We start from the raw sequence: 23,586 nt of genomic DNA, 5'->3' as shown, positions 1-23,586 counted from the left end.
CCGACCAAGACGCTCGTAGGATGATGCATTACATGTTCGAAATTGTTTTGATGGTTGTAATTGCATAGTTCTTGTATTGTATTTGTTACAATCATCTGTTTTACTGTTTATGTAATGGTACTTTCGTCACAGACGTCTAATATGAAATAAATTTAGTTTTTCATATATTGCAACATAGGTACATCTGAATTTATCTGGTTGTGCTCGTTCCAACACTAGGACAGTTATTACAATTGTGACCTGGTTGACGACATGAACTACATAGTCTAACCATTTTGTTCGCCGTATCCATTTCGGTTCAAATCCGGGTATTGTTAGGGCGACCCTTTTTCTTCCTTCGCATAACTTCGTTGTGCCAGACGATGTCCCCTTAATATTCTGGCCAATAATCCTCTTTTGCCACTACCGAAAAACTAATTTTATAAACATTTGAAAGGCTGACTGTAACACCCTTCTACCCAAACGACATATTTAAATAGATTATCAGAGTACAACATGTAGAAGAGTTTACATTTCTTACAACATAACACTTATCGCATCACAGCATAAAACATATTATTTATTTTATTAAAACTTCGCAGCGGACAACAACACAAATATTATCATTCATCATATAACAATTCATAATAATGTTTCAACATTATCTCAACAAAGCATCTCAACATATTAGTCATCATAAACAACGTAAATAATAACCAATTATCTATCGAATCCCATAACCCCGGTGTCACATGACCAGAGCATTTGACTCGACTCTGTAGAATAACTCTACACTTATTCTTCAAACCTCAACAATAGCTACTCCTCTTTATCTGCACATTGCTCATCATAGATGAACATAAACACATGCAGAAGGGGTGAGAATTACATTATTAAATAATAATATAACGACAGAAATATAAACATAAATATATTTCACATATGCCAACACAGCTCATCATAATCATCATAATCAACATACTCATGAACATCAACAAAACAACATATCAAATGCAATGCACACACCCATGCATGACTCAACACGACTCGGTATACCCATTTTGTGACCAACTACAGGATCACCACTCCCAGATTCATCACCATAGAATCCGAGTTCCCCGCAAGGAACCAAGCCTCTCAACAAGCCCGGAGTCAACAACATCATTGGAGCTCAGTCCGTTCATCACTAGGCATCGGCCTTTCATGAATGCATGCACACCAAGTATGCATCATAATCAACATAGCAACAACAGCATCATATAGTCATGTTATCATCATCATTAACACATTCTATCACAAAAGCATATCACATCATGTCACATAATCAAACACCGTATTATCACACTCTACTAATATCTATACCACTCAAAGCAACGGGAAATGATCCCTCGTATACTATGCATCAGCTAAGTTACCTCGCTCAGCCTAAACAACCAAAAACTGCACAACAACAGCCCAGGAAAGACCACAAGTCTGCCCATACGCGTATTGCCTATGCCCATACGCGTATTGCCCACGCCTGACCAAATCCATACGCGTATTGCCCATACCCATACGCGTATGCTACGCGTATCACATTCCCATACGCGTACCAACAGAGACCAAAACACGTTCAAAACATCATCTTCCTCATCCATACGCGTATTGCCTAGTGCCATACGCGTACCAGCAATCTCATACGCGTATTGCCTAGTGCCATACGCGTATGACCAGAAACCAGATCTCCAGATCTGCAATGGCTTTTTCTGCTACGAGATCTATCCAAATTCATCCTTCCACAGTCCAAATTTCACACAAAATCACTCATATCATCTAATACAAATAGTCCCCTATTCGATTTCACAAATCCTAACATCATTGCATATAATTTCTACGAATTCCTTCGATTAAAATCCCAATTTCGTTCATCCAATATTTCACCATTTTCAGCATATTATTGTTTAATAAGGTTCAGACCCCTTACCTCTTTGGATTGAAGGAAGCTCTGAGCAATCTTTGGCCTTTTCCTCTTCCTTCTCTTTCTCTTCAGCGTTTCTCCCCCCTTTCTCTGACTCTGAGGCAAAACACGTGAAAACAACCTGAGTCCTCACTTTGGCCTCTTTTATCCAATTTCCACTTTTACCCTTCCACTCTTCATATTCCCTTTATTTTATTTATTTAATTATTATCAAAATAAATAACATCTATAGTAATAATAAAAATAATCCAGTAATTCAACTTTATTTAATTAAATTAATAAAATAATATTAACTCAATTAAATAATTCTCTTATTTTAATCGGGGTGTTACACTGACGACTTTGTAAACTTCAGATAGCAAGTAAGATGGATCCCTTCGAACCTTTGAGCATGTCGCAATGACATGGGAGCAGGGGGTACGAAAGGCTTGGAACCTTCCGCAGTCACACCAACCTCTATCTAGTTCAACTATGTACTGTCCCATCGGCATGCCCTCATTGTGATCCATGGACTCGACAACACTAAACCAACCTTTAGTTTGGTCAAATACCGTAACCACGTGTGTGTTTGCTTTGGCAGCTTCATGTCTGATGAATTTCATTGAAGCATCACAGAACAACTATCCAGATTGCAACACTGAACTCCATTTTGAGCGCCTGGTTTCAAACAACGCCCCTAGCCTAAAATATGTAGTCTGCACCAAAGCGGTTATTGGTAGGTTACAGATGCCTTTGAAGACAAAGTTCATTGATTCCACAAGATTTGTTGTCATGTGACCCCAACGCTGACCGTTGTCGTATGCCTTAGTCCACTTCTCCAACGGAATACTATCGATCCACCGTACCGCATCTTCGTTCGACAATCTTATTTCCTCACGGTAGTGTTTGAAAGAAGGTTCTGATAATGCGTAACCTGCATTGGCAACCTTCTTACGCAACGTCTTATCTTTGATTTCCCGCATGAAATTATGAGCAATATGTCTAATACAAAACACATGCGTCGAAGGAGGATTTTGCCAACCATTGTCAATGTTATTATATGCACTGATGATTGAAGGGTGTCTATCAGAGACCAAACTCAAGTTAGGCTGAGGTGCAACGTGCAATCAAAGATTTCTTAGGAAAAAACTCCATCCCTCAGCAGTCTCCCCTTCAACTAGGGCAAAGGCGATTGGAAAAATATTGCTGTTCCCATCTTGTGCCATTGCCATCAGTAACGTTCCTTTGTATTTTCCATACAACCATGTACCATCAATTTGTATAATTGGTTTACAGAAAGAAAAACCTATGATACATGGTTGATACACCCAGAATAGACGGTGAAATATTCTATTTCCAACAGCACACGTACCATCTGGTGTATAGGCGGAAAATGTTTCCATCTTGACAATTGTCCCGAGAGCATAGTGTTTTAGAGCCAACAGGTATTTTGGAAGTTGTTTGTAAGACTCCTCCCAATTTCCAAACACTTTTTCAACAACTTTTGTTCTAGCTATCCATGCCTTCCTATATGATGGAGTTTACTCGTACTCTGCCCTAATATGGGAGATTATTGTACTCACCTTTAACGACGGATTGTCGCCAATGACAGACAATATTTCATCGCATATTAGATGAGAGCTTAATTTACGATGATCCTGCATTGGGTTTGTCAGCATGCATGTGTGATCTGGACCCACTGATCCAATCTCCCAAGACTCACTCCTCTTCCGGTACGAAGCAGACAATCTAAAAAGGCAGTGCTCATTCGGACAATAAACTTTATACCTCGATGCATTCGTTCTGTCAACTCTGAAATCAGCTGATAGTTGCATGTGGAATTTCTTAATGGCTTTTACACATTCCTCTTTGTGTGAAATGTGTCTCCTTGTTTCAGAGATCCTTGCATTTGCACGTAAGGATTGTACCGTACATCTGCCGAAGGTTTATCTCAACCCAAATTTAACCTTGTCATGTGTTGGGGTGGGCAATATACATGACTTGCTGGTATTTGTTGCTCTTCCTCTTCAGCGTTCACCATCGAATCAACCATGATCTCAGGTTCCTCTTCTTCATCGTCGGGAACATTCACCTCAGCTTGTTCGTCATCAGTCTCATAAAACACTTGTGACTGATCAATATATTGAGACACCTGTTGTTGATGTGGTAATATATACAACTTTATATCGTTGTACATGCTAGCTTTGTCTCACATTCTGAATTTTGTCATTCCCTTGTCTCCTCTTGCCTTTCCATGCAACCAATCACACTCTTCTTAGGTTGCAAACCTACTCACTCATTCATCTATAAATAGCCTCTCATATCAACAATATCAAATCATCTTCATCAATTCTCAATTATATTCTTCTACCACACTTCTTTCATCTACTAAACTCAAGCTTTGCAAATTCAAATCATGTCTTTGTTGACTATGGGCGATGAACACAGAGGCACAATCGAGAATATCTCGACATTTGTACGTTATCTCTCTCTTTCAATTTTTTTTATGTTTTTTGTGTTATACCTTTGTTATCTCTCTCTTTTTAGTTTCTATTTTTGTCTTACTTCTAATAGATATCTTTTTTGTGTTATACCTTTGTTATCTCTCTCTTTTAAGTTTCTATTTTTGTCTTACTTCTTATAGATGTGTGTTTGTTGAGTATGTATTTCTTCTTCTAATTGTATTTTCTTACTTTTTTGTTATTAGGATCCGAAGCGGTTTAGATGCTGTGTGCATGAATATGTATCCCACGATCCTTTAATAGAACCATATATCAGAGGATGTGGATTTGGAAATCTACTAAACATTGATTTGTACTCGGTGGACTACAAGTTCATTCTGGTTTTGTTGGAGAGGTGGAGACCCGAGACCCACACATTTCACCTTCCGATTGGTGAGTGTATCGTCGCACTTGAGGACGTGTACATGTTGTTGGGTCTCCGTATATACGGAAAGGCAGTGAATGGTCGAGTTAACCAAGACAACAATATATGCAATGAATTATTGGGTGCCCCTTTGTTAGACGACGAAACTGAGGGAGACACATCCGGTCAAGCAAGGGGGCAAGGTATAAATTTAAAATACCTAAAACAATATTATGTCAGTATAGTATTGTCCGACGATTCAACCGAGTATGAGAAAATAATAAAAGCTCGGTGTTATATTTTGATTTTATTTGGTAACTTTTTTTTCTTCAGAAAGTACAAGTAATTATGTGAATATAATGTATTTACCTTTATTACGCAACATTAATAAGGTAAACACTTATAGTTGGGGTTCAACTGTGTTGGCGCATCTATATAGTGCAATGTGTAGAACTGCAAAAAAGAATACCTGTACTTTTTTTTCATGTGCGTATTTGCTTCAAGCTTGGGGGTGGTCAAGAATGCCGTCACTCACCCCGATAAATGAGCGCCCATTCGTGTTCCCGATTGCAACCAAGTAAGTCTAACACTTTACCATTCACCATTTAGTTAATTATATTTATTATTATCTTAGGTGGTCAGTAAGGGAATGAACTACAACAGGTGTCCGAAACACGCTATTGTAGTCTATCGAAATCTATTGGACCACATTGGACATGACGATGTAATAATCCTTCCGAACTATATTTTAATTTAAAAATAATTCTCAAATTATTTTCCATCTAACCATTTCGTATTGTTTTACAGTTTGTTTGGAGGTCATATCTGGGTCTGAATCATGATGTGAACCATGACGATGCTGCAGTTTGGACAGCGAAGACACCGATTATCTGATTCACTACGGTGGAAATGCACCAAAGTGACCGGGTTTAAACTGCAGTTCGAAATGCTACAACAGATTCCAGAATTTCCCACGTGTTTGGGAAATTGACATCAAAAAAGGGTCGATGCACAGTGGGATTATTCTGACTGGAGAGACTTTGCAAAAGACATGTGTCGTCAATGGAGGAATCGAAGACAACACATCTTGAACGAACCAGTCATCCAAGGTGCAAGACCCACTCAACAATATATGGCATGGTGTAGGTTGGTAACAACTCAGCAATTTATATCTAAGTCGAGGTATTTGATGAATCCACGCCAACATGCTTCGTCATCGTATGCCCCACAATAATTCACCACCTAACACCAATGTGAACCCACCCAAACCCAACAACCAACCACACAACATCAACCGACCACATACACACAACAACCAAACACCCAACATCGCAACCCGTTCATGCCAACCACCCAACAACCAACCATCCAACGTCGCAATCCATTCATACCACCCACTCAAACACAAAACTAAGAATCAAACCCCGCAACCACAACCGTCTATAGCCCAAATGATTCATATGGGTCACTTCATCGTAGCCCCCTACCAATAAACACCCAACCATTGTTTAACTATAGTACGCCCAGGAACCATTGATTCGTTTCCAAAACGACTCAATGGCCCAATTTGGGCAACTATACCGTCCCCAATTCACCCAACCCCAACGCCCTAACTACGATGACATGGGCACTGAACTCCATTACGGAAGCGTCGTTGGCCAGAGCCCCTTCGAATATTGGGAGCAAATGATTTCACATCTGTCAAATACCGCTAGAACTTCCGTCGGACCTTCCAACCAGCCATCGCTCGATCAGGTCAGCACCCAAAGACCACCAACACCTCAAGAAAATCATGGGAGACCTCGAAGACAAACTAACGCACCGGGATGTGGAACCGGGGAACGTTATAATCGGGGGGGTCATTAGTTTATTGTCAGTCTAATCCAATGTAACCAATTATTATATATTCAATGAATTTATTTTTTTTCATTACTATTTCTTATTTATTAAATAATAAAAACTAAATATTAAAAAATTAAAAAATAAACAAAATAGAAGGGGGTGTATGTGCCAGATGAATTGGCGCATACACCCACCAACCAAAACACACTAAGGCGCCACTAGCATTGATGCCTCCTCATGAGGCCCAATGCAGGTGCCACTAGCATTGGCACCTCCTCATGAGGAGCCCAATGCATGCACCAATGTTATTGGCGCCTCTTCTTAGTGGTTTGGGGGTGCGCTAATTCATCTGACGCATCCTCTACCAAACTCGGTTATTTTGGATTATTTTTTTGAAATAATTGGTTATTTTGAAAAAAAATTCAACCGATCATACTCAATTTTCTTGACATCGCTTTCCCAACACCAATTTTATTTTGAAAACTCCAATCAAAATGAATTTAAAGATTGTCCACTGTTGTAATTATAATGGAAATAATTATACAAATCAGATGAAACAATTCTTAAAAAAAAATCATATGAAGACATATGATAAAATGAAGTAAAATTCTAAAAAAAAGTGATAATGATGAAAAAGCTTGGGAAACAAAAGATATATAAGTGAAAAGACCAAAATGGCTATGAAAATTCTCTGCCAATGATCAAATTAAAGAATTGATCTTACAATTGAAAAAGCATATTATATTATATGATATTATATTATTATCTAAACTTCCATACATGTTGTTCTTAAGTTTGTAGCTGGTTGAGAACTTGAACCAGAAAAATCAATGGAGAAACTTGCACTATCTGATCCAGGAGTGCTGCTTTCATTTGATTTCTTGTTCATATAGTATGGTGATGAGCTCATTGCCCTAAGTATGTACAAAGAAAATACATTAGCTTAAGAAAATCAGATCACAAAATAATAGAAATTATAGAACTAATATAATGCTATCATGTTAGCCAATTTGGTTATTAAGTTCAATTAAATTTTAAAATGTTTTCTAAAATCAAAAATCAAAAATTACATAATTTTTTTTGATCGATTAGGTTTCCACAATGATAAGTTTAGACGAATGTAAAACAACACATAAATTTCATTAGAACATTACCTTTGTTTCCGTTTCTCCAAAAATCGAGTCAACGATGCTTTTCGTGCTTGAGGCAAACATACTAAAAACACAACAATAATTTGTTAGTTATCCTCGCACCTTAGAAAAATATTAACAACACATCTTTTTTCAAATGAATTATTGTCTGATCGGATTTTTCTATTAAAAAATCCGGACACGACAAAATTTCAAATATTAATATAAAAATATTAAAAAGTAAAATATTAAAAAAATGTGTTGCTAACAGATAAAGAGACCACATAGATAAAATGTACCTGATTGAATCATTTCTGCAGGGGCAGATCCTATAGAAGTAGCAACAATAGAAGATTCTAAATGATTATTGGGGACATTTGAAGGTCCTAAAGATCTTAGAATTGTGATTTCATTATTGCTACTTGATCCTCCCCTTTGTTGAGAATTTGCATGAGAAGCCATTGGAAGAGGACTTGGCAATGGTGATGGGTAAGATTGACTTATAATGAAACCATCTTTTTTGGAAGGAATAGAGATTTCTGGCTGCTTTTTAGTCCCATTTCCAGCTAATAACATGATAGCCTTAGCCTAGTCACAAAAAGTAAAAATAAATATAAAAATATTTAACATAAATAAATAAATAAATATTGCAGAAAATAGCAATTTGCTCTACTATAAATTCATTATTTCACAAAAATGAAAGGACTAGTTTGAAATTAAAAAAAGTTTAGGGTAAAAAATTTACCTTCTCAGGAGATATGTCATCATAAACACATACTGAACCACCATAAAAAATGGTCAATTGAGCAGGTATAGTACCATTGGATTTGGAACAATTCCTATTCCTATAAAAATAAATAAACAAAAAATTTCTTGCTCTAAAAATTATACTCAATGAAATAAAAAATAAATCTTTTCAAATGTTTAAATTTGTGATATACCTTAAGTCAGTAGAGCCAACAATGGAACCTATTGATGGAAGAACAGATAGAGGTGTAGCAGCAGAGGATTTAGAACCGAAAGATTGCGATTTTATAACCGAATTAACCATGTTGATTCCAGATGTAGCAAGATTGGATGGAAGAACAGAACTTGTTTGATTATTAGATTGGTTTGATACTGAAAATGTTCTTGATTCTTGATTGCAAATTGTTTGTGCATCACAACATTGCATAGGATAAACTCCATGCTTGTTTCCTACTTGATTTCCTATGCTAACATTTTCCTACAAAATACCATAAAAAAATTGCTTAGATCAATTTTTTTACTAGTTATCCAAAGTCAAATTAACTACGAGTAATTTTATTTTTGGATCATATAAATTTTTTGTTTTAAAAATGATTCAAATCTTACCATGAACATCCTAGTTAAATCAACTTAGTTAATAATTATGCAAAAATATTTAATTCTAAAAACATAAATTCAAACATGCGAGATCTCACTTATTATTTATTTATATTTATATAATGAAATTTTAGTCATAGAAAAAAATTATTCGAGAAAAAAACAAACAAACCTGTGTCACGAATCCTGAAGAAACTATTGGATCCCTTAGAATGTTTCTTGACATATCTTCATGAGTGTTCTTGAAGGACAAGAATTGAGGAAGATTTGAAACCTTATTTGAGAATGACCACTGCATTGCTGAACTCCTAACTGCATACAACAGATTGATTATATCCTCCCAAAACTAAGAAAAAACACAATGATGAAGATATTAATATTTATAAGAAAAAAACTACAAAGAAAAAATTGTACTAAATAAATAAATAAATAAATAAATAAACTTTAGAAACAACAATGAAACTATTATTAAAAAAATCTTAAAATTATTTTGAAGATGCTCTGGCAGAACTTTCATCACAAGAAGCTATAGTTTTTATTTTATTTTATTTTATATTGTATAATTATATTACATGTGGCCTTGTTACTTTGTTATTTAGTTTATTGTTACCTAGGTAGTATCTAGCCAGGTATAAGGTATATAAATTAAAATTTAATAACAAAAGTAACAAGAAAAAAATTAATATTGTAATTCTTTATGAAGCATGGTATTATTTAATCATAGTCCACCATATAATATAATTATGTAATGTACTAAATAGTACTATTTTATTAGCTTGCAATATTTTATTCTATATGACTTTGTTTTTATTAAAATGTTTTCCTCTGTAAAACTTTATTTTATATAAACTTCTTTGCAGCCAGCAATTATTTAATTCTCAAAGCTTTGCATGCATCATCAATTCCCATGTTAGACTTTATTTTAAATAATTTTTTTGTGAGACTGATTTAATATTATAGTGATTTGTTTATACATTTATAAACGTAAAATATTTTATATCCTTTAATACAATCATTCACACGTCAAGATCCAAGATATTTATATTAAAAAAACATATGATACTAACATTTAAATATTTTACATCAATATTTTAATATTGCATCAAAATCAAGAAAAAGAAGGACTGCATTTTTCAAATTAAATATTAGAATAAAGAGCACTAGACAACCAAGAGCACGTTTTCTAACATAAGTTGTGTAACCAACCATCTAAGAAATGTAATAAAAAATCAAGAGAGGTGCCCCACACATTAATAATAATTTAACAAATTTAAATTAAATATGAAAACCATTTATTCAAAATTTGAAATAAAAATATCTAGTGACCTACATCATTTCTTTCTTTTTGACCCTATATCACACCACACTTTTTTGTTTTGATAGAATGGATGGCAATTAAATTCAAACTTGATATTCTCATGGCCTATATATATATCAACTAGCTCAATGATTGTGGCTTTTCTCTTACAACAAGTTGCTATTCCCTACCATATCCATATCAAACATCAACTTTCAACCATAAATATCATATGGACCCAACCACATGTGCTAAATAAAAATTTTCTTGCATACACAAGTAGTTGTAAGATAGATACTTTACCTTACACACATAAAAATACATTTATCTATTTGATTGAATATAATATATAATATTTTGTAAACAATTAATATTCAAAAGTCTATTTTTATATTAATGAAAATTTATTAAAAATAGAAGAATTTATTTCAAAATTATTTTATAAAATTTAAAATATTTTTATATTATATAATTTAGACAATTAGTGTTAGATATTTTAGTATGATAAAAATCATGTAATTTTAAAAAAATAATATGTATTTCTTAAAAATATTTTTATGAGAAATAGATTTTCATGTTAAATCTTTTTTTTTTAATTTTATCATCTAAAAAAATCATATAAAAATATTAAAAATATTAAAATTAATTTTTTATTAAAAAAGTTATTTAAACCATTTTTCATTTAATTAAAAAAAACTATAACAAACCGACACAATATATTGCATGGGAGGGTGCAAATTAGTATAAAGCTAAAATGTCTTTTTAATTACTAGATAATCTTAACCAAGTTCATCATGAAAACAAACAAAATCCAATAATAACAGCTAGAATTTTCTAATGCAAAGTTCTCAGATTTCACATCACATAAGAGGTATTGGCCAAAAAAAAAAGATAATAATATATGGAAAGTTAATAAATAAATGCAAAATTGTTACCTGGGTCTTTTGATTTGTTGGAAGCATCTTCTTTGATTGTAATCCATGGATTACTTTTGGAAGTGAAGCCAAGAAATTCTCTCTCCATATGGTGAAAAAAATGAGATACCAAAAAATTTATAAGTTGCAGAGAGAGAGAGAAAGAGAGAAAAGTGAAGGGTTTGAGAGAGTAGAAGAAAAAGAAATATATAAAGAGAAAAATAGTAAAATGCAAGTTGAATATAATAAAAAGGCTCGTGTTGGTGATTAGAAACGTGAAATGAATGTGAACCGTTGGATGAAAAGATATTCGATTCTGAAAGATGATGGTTACCGGTTGAAAAGAAAGTGACCGGACCACCGCACAAGTTGGTTCTTTTTCTGACTGCTTTTGCTTTTCTTTTTACTTTTTATGGTAAAAACTTAACATCAACTAGACTACTTACGTAATAAAAATCCTATAAACAGAAAATTCGTATTAAACAATAAAACCATTAATTATAAGGTTGTATTAAATTTAATATATAATTTTCAATAATCTTTTACTACATTTATCTCTTAATTTGTGCCCCCAAAACCCAAAAACACAAGTAAGTATTGCCCTTATATTTTAAGTTAAATTTAAATGACTCATATTATTACCAAGATAAATTAAATCTAAATTACTTATAGTAATTATTTTTAATAAGTGCTTTTTATTTATGATTATATTCCTACGAATAAAAGTTTAATCCAAAATTATTAAAAAAATTATGTTTTTTATTTTTTTCCATTTTATTGCATACATGAATAAGTATGAGTATAAATGGACTTATGAACCTCTCAACTCAACTCAAATAAATTCATCAACCATCCATTAAAATAAACTACCATCACAAATAAAATAATTTAAATAATTTAAATTTTTAAATAAATACGCAAACTAACCCACATTCTTGCTTATTTCCCAAATTAACTCACTTTAAAAAAAATCAACACAAACGTGGCGCCTATTCAATTGACGATAGTATACAAAAGTTAAAAGAAGTCACCAATCTAATTGACGACAGTGTACAAACACCGAGGAGAAAGTGTATTCTCTCTCCCTATGTTTGTACACTGTCGTCAATTGGATTGACGACTCCTCTTAATTATTGTATACTGTCGTCAATTGAATTGACGTTCACATTTGTGTTGATTTTTTTTAAATTAGTTAGTTTGAAAAATACGTGGGAATGTGAATTAATTTGGATATTTATTTAAATTTTTTGGTTATTTGGATAAAAATGTCACCATCACACTCTTAAATATATATATTTTTTTCTGTTTCAAAAATTGTATCAATAAATTGACATATTTATAATTAACAAATGCTAAAAAATTCAAACTATCTCCTTTTGCTATCTAATTTATTTTCCATTTTTTACTTTTAACTTTCTCACTTTTTATTTTCTTCTCTTAATTTAAAATTCAAAATTTCTTCACATTTATTTTTCTTATACTTTTTCACTTTTATTTTTTTTACTCTCTCTCTCTATTTTCTTTTCTCTCTTTTATTTTTTAAATATAAATAACAAAATTTATACCTTTTTTTAATTTAATAAAAAAGATCACAGAAAAATATTCAATTTTTAAAATATAAAATTTATCTAAAATAAAAATATAATCATTTTATAATCATTATATATAAAAATTATTCATAATTCATATGATTATTGTTCGTTTTATAATTTAGTAACTCATTTAGAATTGACACGTGTATTTAAATATATTTTTTATTATATCGAATTGGATAGCACTCAATAAGAGTGCACACAACTAAATTTTCATTTCACAAGTCATTATTAGGACAATATCCAATTTTATTTTAGATGCAAATTTTTTATTTTTAAATATGATTTTTTTTTCTATATCCATCTCACGAATCTATTTTTTTAATATGGTTATTTAATACAATTGAATTTATATGATCATTGTGCATTTTACAATTAAGTAACACATTATAAATTGACATGTGTATTTAAAAATATTTTATATTATATAAAATTGAATATCATTCAATAATGATGCATACTTTTAACTTTTCATTTCACGTGTAACTATCAGGATAATATCTATTTTATTTTAACTAACAATTATTTTTAATTGAAAGATGAACTCTTTATTAATTTTCTTTTTTTCTTTCTAATTTTTATTTATTTTAAATTCACATGTGTATCTAAATATATTTTATACTATATTAAATAAATTTACTCGTGCAAACACGCAGACATCTTGCTAGTTAATTATCTAAATTCATGATAATTTTTTGTTGGAGTATTTGATTTGAGTTTATAAATTTGTGGATATGTTCATGAGTCATCATTGATTTATTATTAATTTTTAATTTTTAAATGAAAAAACTAAAATTAAGGTATGATTATAAATTAGTATTTTATCACCATAAATACTATAGACCAATATTGACTCATAATTTTAAAGTATAATTTTAAAATTAAATGTTGTTGATTATTGAATTTTCAACTTATGAATCATGATGTGTTTTATGGAGCGTTATTACAATGGATAAATGGATACGTTTTATTAGAAATATATAATATTTTTCATTCAATTTATGTATTGAAAATATATGTAATTGTGTTATATTTTTTAAAAATGAAAAAGTTATCAATTTAAAATAAATTATACACAACATGCAAATCAAATTCAATTCAATTTAGTTTTGGTAAAAGATTTGTGGTTGAATATGACCATCTTTAGGAGCGTATAAGATGAGTTATAACGTATAGACTCATATTTTTCATATTAAATTAATTCTTTAAAATATATATCTACTAATTTTTATTATTTCAATTAATATTTTACTTTTTCTAACTTTCTTATATGTTTTTACAGGACCATAGATTATATCTTTTTTTATGTAACAATTTATATATAGATCATATCATATTTAATCAAATGTGATATTTCTTTAAATTTAGCTGTACTTTAACATATTACATTTATACAAATTAATTCCAAACAATCTTATTTGTTAACGGTTAAATTTGTTAACAGTTAAGTTTATTTGTGCGCCGGCCGCAACGATATATAATTAGTTAATTTAATTAATTATGCTACGTTTTAATCATTTTAAACACTTTAATTTATATATTTTTAATCTTGACCCATAATTTATACCATCAACTAACTAACCAAATTGTTTTATATCATTAATTAATGAAGAGAGACTAAATTAGTGAGTGAACCAATGAAAAGTTAGTGCATAATTGAAAACAAATTGAATCAACTAGATGGTTTATCTTTGTCAAACAAAAAAACAAAATGGTTTATTTTATGTTTTGTGAGTGAATAAAAAACTCAGTAAAGTGATTATCCATTCGACACATGGAATATAAAATACTTAAATATTGTATTATTTTATTTTTTGACTTAGGTTATGCACATGTTGGCTATTTATATTTTATTATATTTCTATTTTAAATTAATGCGTAAACCTTTCACGAGACAAAAGTTGATAGATTCGACTTATACCTGTGGGCTGTGCCATACCACGTATACCACCCTTGACAATCATTATATAATAATCCATTTATTTAAAACTTTGAATTTATATATTAGCTGGTGGAGAGTTTTTTTCTTTTTAACAAATTGTGCATTACAACGTTTTAGAATCTAATTTTGCATACTTAATTCCATACTTTAATCATTAGAATAAACTTAACTACTACTGTTTTTTTTGTCATCAATGAAGAGACAGAGCTCTTAGTTCTTTAATTGTATTAATGAATTTTGAACGATTATAGGAAGTATATACACGATCTTATCTAAATTGTTGACGGAAAGATTGAACGACTATAGGAAATATATACATGATCTTATCTAAATTGTTGATTGAAAGATTGAAGACGGTGTTGAATAAGCTAATTTTCTCGAACCAATCAGCTTTCATTCTAAAGTAGGGTTATGATGCTTAATGAGGTGGTTGACTTTGCTAGGAGAAATCGAAAAAAGTTTATTCCTCTTCAAAGTAGACTTTGAGAAGACTTTTGATTCGGTCTCTTGGGATTACTTGATCTATGTTCGGAAGAGAATGATTTTGGTAGTAAGTGGATTAATTTTATTAAGATATGCGTTTGCTCGACTTCATTATCAGTTTTGATAAACGGTAGTCCTACTATTGACTTTCAAGCTGACGGAGGGCTTCGACAAGGAGATTTGTTTTCTCCTTTCCTTTTCATTCTAACTACGGAAAGGATTGCAGGTTTAATGCGAAATGCTTGCTCTATTAAGTGTTTTCACTCTTTTACTTTGTTCAATAATCTGCAAATTGATATTCTTCAATTTGCGAATGACACAATAATGTAGGCTAACCGTGTTGGGAGAATATTTGATCAATAAAAGCTTTACTTCGTGGGTTTTAGCTTTGTCCGGGTTTGTCTGTTAACTTCCATAAAAGTAAAATTATTGGTTTCAATGTTTATCTGGATTTTTTGAAGACTGTTTCAGACTTTTTAGCTTGTGCAATTAGTCTTTCTCCTTTTAATTTCCTTAGAATTATGATTGTATGCAATCCTTGAAGGCGTGCCTCATGGGTTCCGATTCTTTCAAAGTTAGGGAATAAGTTATCCTCTTGGAAAGGGAAATCGGCATCTCTTGGCGGTAGAATGACGTTGATTAATTCAGTGTTGAATTTTATTCCTCTATTTTCCTTTTCCTTATACAAAGCTCCTAAAGTAGTCATTAAAGAGCTCATTAAAGTCCAACGAGCATTTTTATGGAATGGGGAAGAAAACATTAGAATGATCAATTGGATTGCGTGGTCTACAATAATATGTACCTCAAAAGCTGAATAGGGGGCTAGGTGTGAAGTAGTGTGACATTTTCATTAGGGCCTTGTTAAGCAAATGAGGCTGGAGGATTTTAACAGTAGAAGATTCGTTATGGTACAAATTGCATGTGTTCAAATACAGAGATATAAAGGCTTTAGTTCGTGATCCACCTTCTTCGATTCAAAATCCTTATTATGGTGGATGGATTTATTGGTTGTTTTAGGATCTTGGGGTGTTCAGAATAATTGGTTCGACAAGAGTATTACGTGTAAGTTAGGGAACATATCCGTTATCGATTTTTGGAGGGACCGGTGGTTGAGTGTAGAACCTACCTCTATGCAATTCCCTGTGTTGTTTGAACATTTGCATAAACCATTCTTGAAGGTTAGAGAAGAAGATTTTTGGTTTGGTGAAAGTTGTGTCTGATCTGTGTGCCCAAGTGCTGAGATTCTATCAGAATTGATAAATCATGAATTTCAAATTATGCTTAATATTTTGTATCATATTTATCCCTGCTCTGATGTGATGGATTGGTTTGTTTGGTGGTGTGATCCCAATAGGTTCTCATTCAAATCCACGTATATTAGATTGAACGCGTTGGATTTTTCAGATGTACTGATTTGTAGGGGTGTACATGGGCCGGTTTGGGTTGGGTTTGGCCAAATCCAATACCCAATCCATATAGGACACTCCGGTTTGGGTGAGGTAAAATAACCACTCGTTACATCAATGGGCTGGTTTGGGCAAACCCACTCATTTTCGGGTTGGGTGGGGTTGGATTGTGGGTTGCCCAAGTAATTTTATTTTATTTTATTAATATTAAATCACTAAGTCATCATATTTTTTTCATAAAAAATACTCAACATTTTTATCTACTTCAAAAAAATTAGATAACCTATATTTACTATCTTTTAGCATCATAAAATAATAAATGATATTATCAACTAATAAGAATTATCATAAAATACTAGCAACAAACTTAAGTTGCATGACATAAAAATGAATTAGCATCAAAATAACTAAAGAGTGAAACATTCAAAATTAGTTAAAGTCATGGTTAACTAAAATAGTAAATATTAAGAGACTAAAATTGCAACAACTAAGTTAATATTTATCGAAATAATTAAAATTATAGTAATAAATGTTTGATTAGTGGGTCAGTGGGATTTTTGGGTTTGGATCCGTTTTTACCCAAAACCCGATTTTTTAATGGGTTTTTTAGTTTTTAAATCCATATCCACCCAATTACCCGACCCAACCCACTTTTTTGGATTTGTTTTGGCGGGTTTAACCGGGTTTTGTGGGTTGGCCCAACCCATGTACACCCTGATTTGAAGCATTTTGTAAAGCGTGTTTGGAAATCTAATGTCCCTAGCAATATTCAAGTGTTTGCTTAAGGAATGCTTCTTAATAGGTTGCAAACAAAAGATGGGCTCACAAAGAGGGAGTCATATCCGATATATATAATCTTATTTGTCTATTATGTCTTGGCCCAATAGAATCTCATCAACACTTATTTATGGACTGCAAAGTGGTTGATGAAGTTTGGTCTTGTATTTTTTAATGGGTTGAGGTGGGTAATTTTAGCTCTAGCCGAGAAATTTCAAATCACCTATTGCTATTTGATTCTGCTCTCGGGTGCGGGCCAAAAGAAACTATAGGATCCTTATATGGTTGGCGGTGGTTAGGGTTGTTTGGTTGATTAGAAACAATATTATTTTTAATGGAGGGATGAAAGGGAGCAAGGAGATTGTTATAATAGCAAAATCTTTAGCTTAAAACTGGTTTAGTTATAGATCAAAGGGTCATGTAGGTTATCCTAAAGTTGTTTAGATGTCCAATCATTTAATGTCCTTCAGGTAGTTTAGATTGTCCTCTTCTTTTATATTAGAGTTTAGTACCCCTTGTGCTAGTTTTAATATAATATTTTGCTTATGGAAAACAAAAAAAATTAAAATAAGTTAATTTATATTATTTGAAAAAAAGTCTGACTATATACTTGACTCTTGAAATACTAAGAAGTTATAGTAGTTAAGATGACCATTTATACACATTATATAATATTAAAGTATTAACTCGATTGGGGTGTCGATGTAATATAAAATATTATAGAAAATGCGCCATTTTCTCTCTCAGGTCACTAGCTGAGACGAAAAACTGGAAAGTGCATTACTTTTCCCTTTGGTTGGGGGGTTAATCGAGGGAAAGCCTCTCACTTTTCACATCAGATGGACTGTGAACCAGGTGAGATCCCTCACTTTTCCCCTCAGTTGATACTATTAATCAAGGGGATATGGGTTAGGAGACCATTTTTTACATCGGTTGGAACTGCTCATCAATGTGAAATTCCTTGTACTTTTTAAAATATAATTATATTCTTAATTTTATGTATTTTTTTTATTATAACATGTATTTTTGTAAAACAAAATCTAATTGACACATTTCGTACCATATATTTAATGGTTAAAATGCCAAAGTAAAAATTATATATATTTATAATTAAACTAAAATGACACATTATGTACCAAAACAAAAGAATTATGCATTTTTACAAAAAACATACATATTTATATCAAGTATGTTAATCTAACATGTTCAGAGTGACTCGAAAACTATACGTATTTATTTTTTTACAACAAAACTCACACATATCAATGGTTCGACTGAACTCATAAACCTCAAGGAAGCAAGTTGTCAAATAGGAATGTACATACGCCATATAAGTCTTTTCCTATGAATGGTGGCCGTTCGTTAAACACTTATAAGTTGAACGGAATATAATAACACTTAGAATAATAACAGTTTATGCGTTTAAACAAAAAGAATAAAATCAATGATATACAATTATAATAGTATTAACTATAAACATTAAGAATAAAAAATAACAATACATTATGGATAAACAATAAAAAAAATTTATTGATGATCGTAACGAATAACATGCAAATCATCTGAATTATTTTTTTAATATGAGGTACAAACATGTGTTGAGAAAGAAGGGGTCTCAGAAATATCAAGAGGTAAATTTTGACTTTCATCACTAGAAAAAAATGTGTTTTTCCTGAAGAATAATTGATCATCTATTGTTAGAAGGGTCAATGACATAAAATACTTGTTTTTCTTGGGATGTCATGATGTAAGATTCGTTTGTATAAGTTGCCTATTGAAGGTAAACCTATGTGAATCCTAATTCATTAATTTGTACATCAATGATACTCTCAATCCACTTGCATTTAAATAAAGGCACTTTAAATAAAATACAAGCAATCTTCTAAATCTCTTAAATGGCCCTAAAGTATGATCTAGATGTCATTACAAGATTCTTATCTTTGAAACTAGAGAAGTACATGGATTCATCCTTAACCATAACTACACTATTTTGCATGGTACAATGATCATCTTTTGATTTTATATAGAAGGAAAATTTACTAATGTCGTATACACTCTAAATTATTACATTAAATTTAGGCATACTTGACATCCATTAATTGTCTTGGAGAACTCTCATCATTATAGATCCTTTCATTAAACCAATCTATGAAGTTCTTGTTATGCTCCATCAACAACCATTTTTCATTCATCCAGGATAATTTTTCCTAGATAAGTCTTTTATGAGCGGGTAAGTAAAATTGAACTTTATCAATGTTATTCAATATATACAAATATGCATGAAGAACTACATATTAGGTCATTGAATTAACATTTAAACCTTAAGTACCTCTACCTTCATATCTCCTATCATGATGAGACTTGATAATTCATATAGATTTTGCTTCTGATAAATAGTTTGAACAAAACTCAATAACTTCTTCTGTGATGTACCTTTCAATGATCGAAGCTTATGGATAATAATGATTATTTGTATACCATTTAAAGATACTCATGTATCGCTATAATAGATAAATTCACCTTAAATAAACTGACCATAAAATCTAATCTTCTTGACTAGATGAAACAATTAAGTGGACCATAATGTCAAAAGATGATGGATAAAAATACATCTCTAATAGACACACGATAATTTCAGCCTGACGTTCCAACTCATCTAACTTTTTAAGATAAATAAATTTATTTATAACATTGAAAAATAAGCACAATATAATTATAGTTCATGCATCGATGCTAGATCAATATGGAAGATCAAAGAACACCAACCTCTTTTTTCATATATTTTCTGTGTGAGTTTTTTTGTTCTTTCCAAAGACAACATTAATGTGTTATTGCCATTGATAAATTCCCTCCTCGATTTTGGGTCTTAGAAGTTTTCGATGCTCAAGGTAAATAATATTTTTTCCATTCTTTAGTTGGTGGTGACATGTATCACATTCACATATAGGACATGCTTTATGTCATTTATAGATGTACCCAAACAAATTACCGTATGCAGAAAAGTTGTTGATTATGCAAAATAATACGACACACAATTTTAAGTTTTCACCCCAATACACATATTCAAAGTTAACTTCTTCCTCCCGAAAAACTCAATCAATGGACTTAGATAAATATTTATATTGCTTCCAGGTTGTCTTGGGCCCGAAATCATCATAAATAACATCATATATTTGTGATTCATGCACAACCACCACTACTATAAAAAACACATGTAACTTTAGACATAAAGTTGATTTAACCTCAGATGCGAGATAATGAATGACGTAATAAAAAGATGCCACTTTACCCTCCAGTTTTACAATAACCAATGGGATAATTAAAATGATCATTGGTTCGATCCCCAACAACAACTTTTTTATATTTTCAAAACTAACACCATATACCTCTCGGTTTATTAACGAAATTGAGGGGAAATAAATATTCTTTTTTTAAAATACTCATTACATTGTTTTTCACAGAATATTAATAAATTAATTTGTTTATAAACTGCATTGTTTGCATAAAATATTATATTGTTTACATAGAATATTAAAGTAAAATTGTTGAATGTGATGCATTTTCATCGTTGTCAGTGAAGAACAAATGTTGAATATCTTGGGAAAGAGCAAATATTAGGGATCATCGTTTCATTGATCCTTAGGAAGATCAAATGTCTGATATAAAATAAAAAAGGTTAGATAAATAAAATAAATATTTAGTTATATGATAATTTAAGAACACATACCTTAAACCCAAATAATTCTCTGCTCTTGCAATCCATCATAGAAATTTTTTCCCAAATAAAATAAATGTTTTTTTTAAGTTTCAAAGTTTTCATGTCAAATGTTTAATTATCAAATTTTAATATTCATAATGCTTTCATAATGAGGGTTTTAGGTTTCACGCGGATATCTAATGACAGTGTGTTGAACATTGATGATCATTAAATGAACGACAAAGATTTGTTTAAGGACGATGAAGAAACTGAATAATTACGCTTATATTTTACCTCTGTTATTACTCAAAATCGAGGTAAAATGTATTTCTTTTTAGATATAAAATACAATAAAATATGTTTCATCCCAAACGCTACATACCTCTCGGTTTCTATAAAAAACCGAGGGGAAAAAGTAAAAAAAAAAACAGATTACATTGTTTACCTATAATATTAAAATAAATTGTTTAAACAAATTCAGATTTTGACAATGGATTCTTGGAGAACAACAAATCTTTTCAAATTTCTGATAAGTTATTTATTCCTACAAAGAGTTTTTTTTTCTGTACTTGCAATCCATCCTAAAGAGATTTCATTATCTTGAGCAATTATTTTCATGGCAAATGCTTTCACATGAAAGAGAACAAGATAATTGTGTTTAAGAATAAATTTCTCAATATTATCAATCGAGAAAAGCAATAAACTTCTCAATGTTTTATTTGTTTGACAACATAGGAAGGTTATTCCAAAAATACAACAACAACATCAACACCATTATGTTGGGATGGATTGCAAGAGCAGAAAAAATGTTTTGTTAAAGATAGAAGAACATTGAAGATTTTTTTTTGTCTTGCAATTCATCCCAAAGAATGATGTGTACTAGTTTAGAGTGACTCCATATAAGTTAGATTTAATGTAAAATTTGATTAACGAGTGTTTTTATAGTAAAATCTGACAATCTAATCTATCGGTTATTAAATATAAACGAAGGAATAAATCACTAATTAAAAAGTCATTATTTTTAAAGAAATAAAAACATAAACTGTTGTTGATGGGATTCGAAACATGCTCTGAATTATTTTTTCTCTCGGTTATATTTAGAAACAAAGGAAATATGTGGTATTTATTTACAAAAATAAAACACGGTCTGCCTTTACATTTTACCTCGATTTTGGTTGGGTGAGGTGAAAGCTTGATCATGAAATATATTATTTGTAGTAGTGCACAAAGATAGATTGTAACTTATGAGAATAATATGTCATGAAGTATTGTTAGTACTCAGATTATCAAACGGATTCATTCCATCAATGGAAAATCCAAGCTTAAGGTTTCTTGGCTTATGACAAAATTCTAAACAACAAATTAATTTTCTTCAATTGCAAAAACTTATCTACATGAAAAAAATTTCCATCACATTTTATTTTATCTGCATGTCATCTAATATTTTTGGCATCATTTATATTAGCAAATAGTCTCTTAAACCTTAAAATTATTTTAGTAGGTACCACATCACTTTGGCAAGAGGACCTTTCTTGCTTACACCACTATCATCACCATCATTATCATAATCATCATCAACAACATCATTGTCCTTAAACTTGTAATGCAACTCCACACACTTCAGACACTCATCCAGTTTTTTACATTCATTACAGTATAATATGCAATTATCATGACATGTATGTATTTTGATATAGTCCATACCCATTGGAAACAATATCTTTTTGGTTTCTTAATTATATTTCGACAATGTATTACCTTCTAGAAACATGTCTTTCAACTATTCAAGCAATTTAATGAAACTCTAATCCATCCATCCACTTTTTGCCTTCAAATTAAACAGTCCTAACACTCATGACAATTGTGTAAATTTGTGCTTCCCAGATATAACGGATCTTCGTTGTCACTACATAAAGTATCATACACATGGGCTCTCTTAAAAGAATATTCTCCAATATCACATATCATATCTTCTAGTCTATCATCCATATCTAAATCAATTTCGTCTTTATGTGATACAGTTGGGATTTTTGTCATTTCACTATGCCACGTCCACGTCGTATAATATTGACAAATTTCATCACAACATAAACAATTCAATATTTATTTTCTTTCCATGTTTTTTAGTATTCCCGAAAATAATCACAAGGATAATACAAATTTCATTATTTTCAGAAATATTTCTTTTAGCGAGTTGGGGAAATTCAACCACTACATTTCCATACTCTGCATTTAATCTATTAGCTTTCATCCAACTACGGTCAATAACTACCTCCTGAAAATAAAATTAATAATTACGTGTTTTTACATATACATTTTAAATTACTTATTACTATGAACAACAACAACATATATTACTAAAATGCATTTACAACCGATATA

The 23,586-nt window shown here is 31.1% G+C and overlaps 1 protein-coding gene across 1 annotated transcript; it reads right to left on the bottom strand.

Moving 5' to 3' along the window:
- Window positions 1-7,248: 7,248 nt before the first annotated feature.
- On the bottom strand, window positions 7,249-11,518 carry LOC127104033 (protein TIFY 6A). Its single transcript, XM_051041275.1, has 7 exons — window positions 11,329-11,518; window positions 9,269-9,408; window positions 8,694-8,977; window positions 8,498-8,597; window positions 8,052-8,340; window positions 7,777-7,837; window positions 7,249-7,536 (listed from the first exon to the last, which is right to left on the bottom strand). The coding sequence occupies exons 1-7, from the start codon at window positions 11,414-11,416 to the stop codon at window positions 7,389-7,391; spliced, it is 1,110 nt and encodes a 369-aa protein (XP_050897232.1). The 5' UTR covers window positions 11,417-11,518; the 3' UTR covers window positions 7,249-7,388.
- Between the last annotated feature and the right edge of the window lie 12,068 nt (window positions 11,519-23,586).

This window comes from Lathyrus oleraceus, chromosome 1 (genome assembly GCF_024323335.1).
Source record: "Lathyrus oleraceus cultivar Zhongwan6 chromosome 1, CAAS_Psat_ZW6_1.0, whole genome shotgun sequence".
Lineage (NCBI taxonomy): Eukaryota > Viridiplantae > Streptophyta > Magnoliopsida > Fabales > Fabaceae > Lathyrus > Lathyrus oleraceus.
The sequence above is the reverse complement of the archived record's forward strand: the minus strand, read 5'-3'. Positions and strand labels throughout refer to the sequence as shown.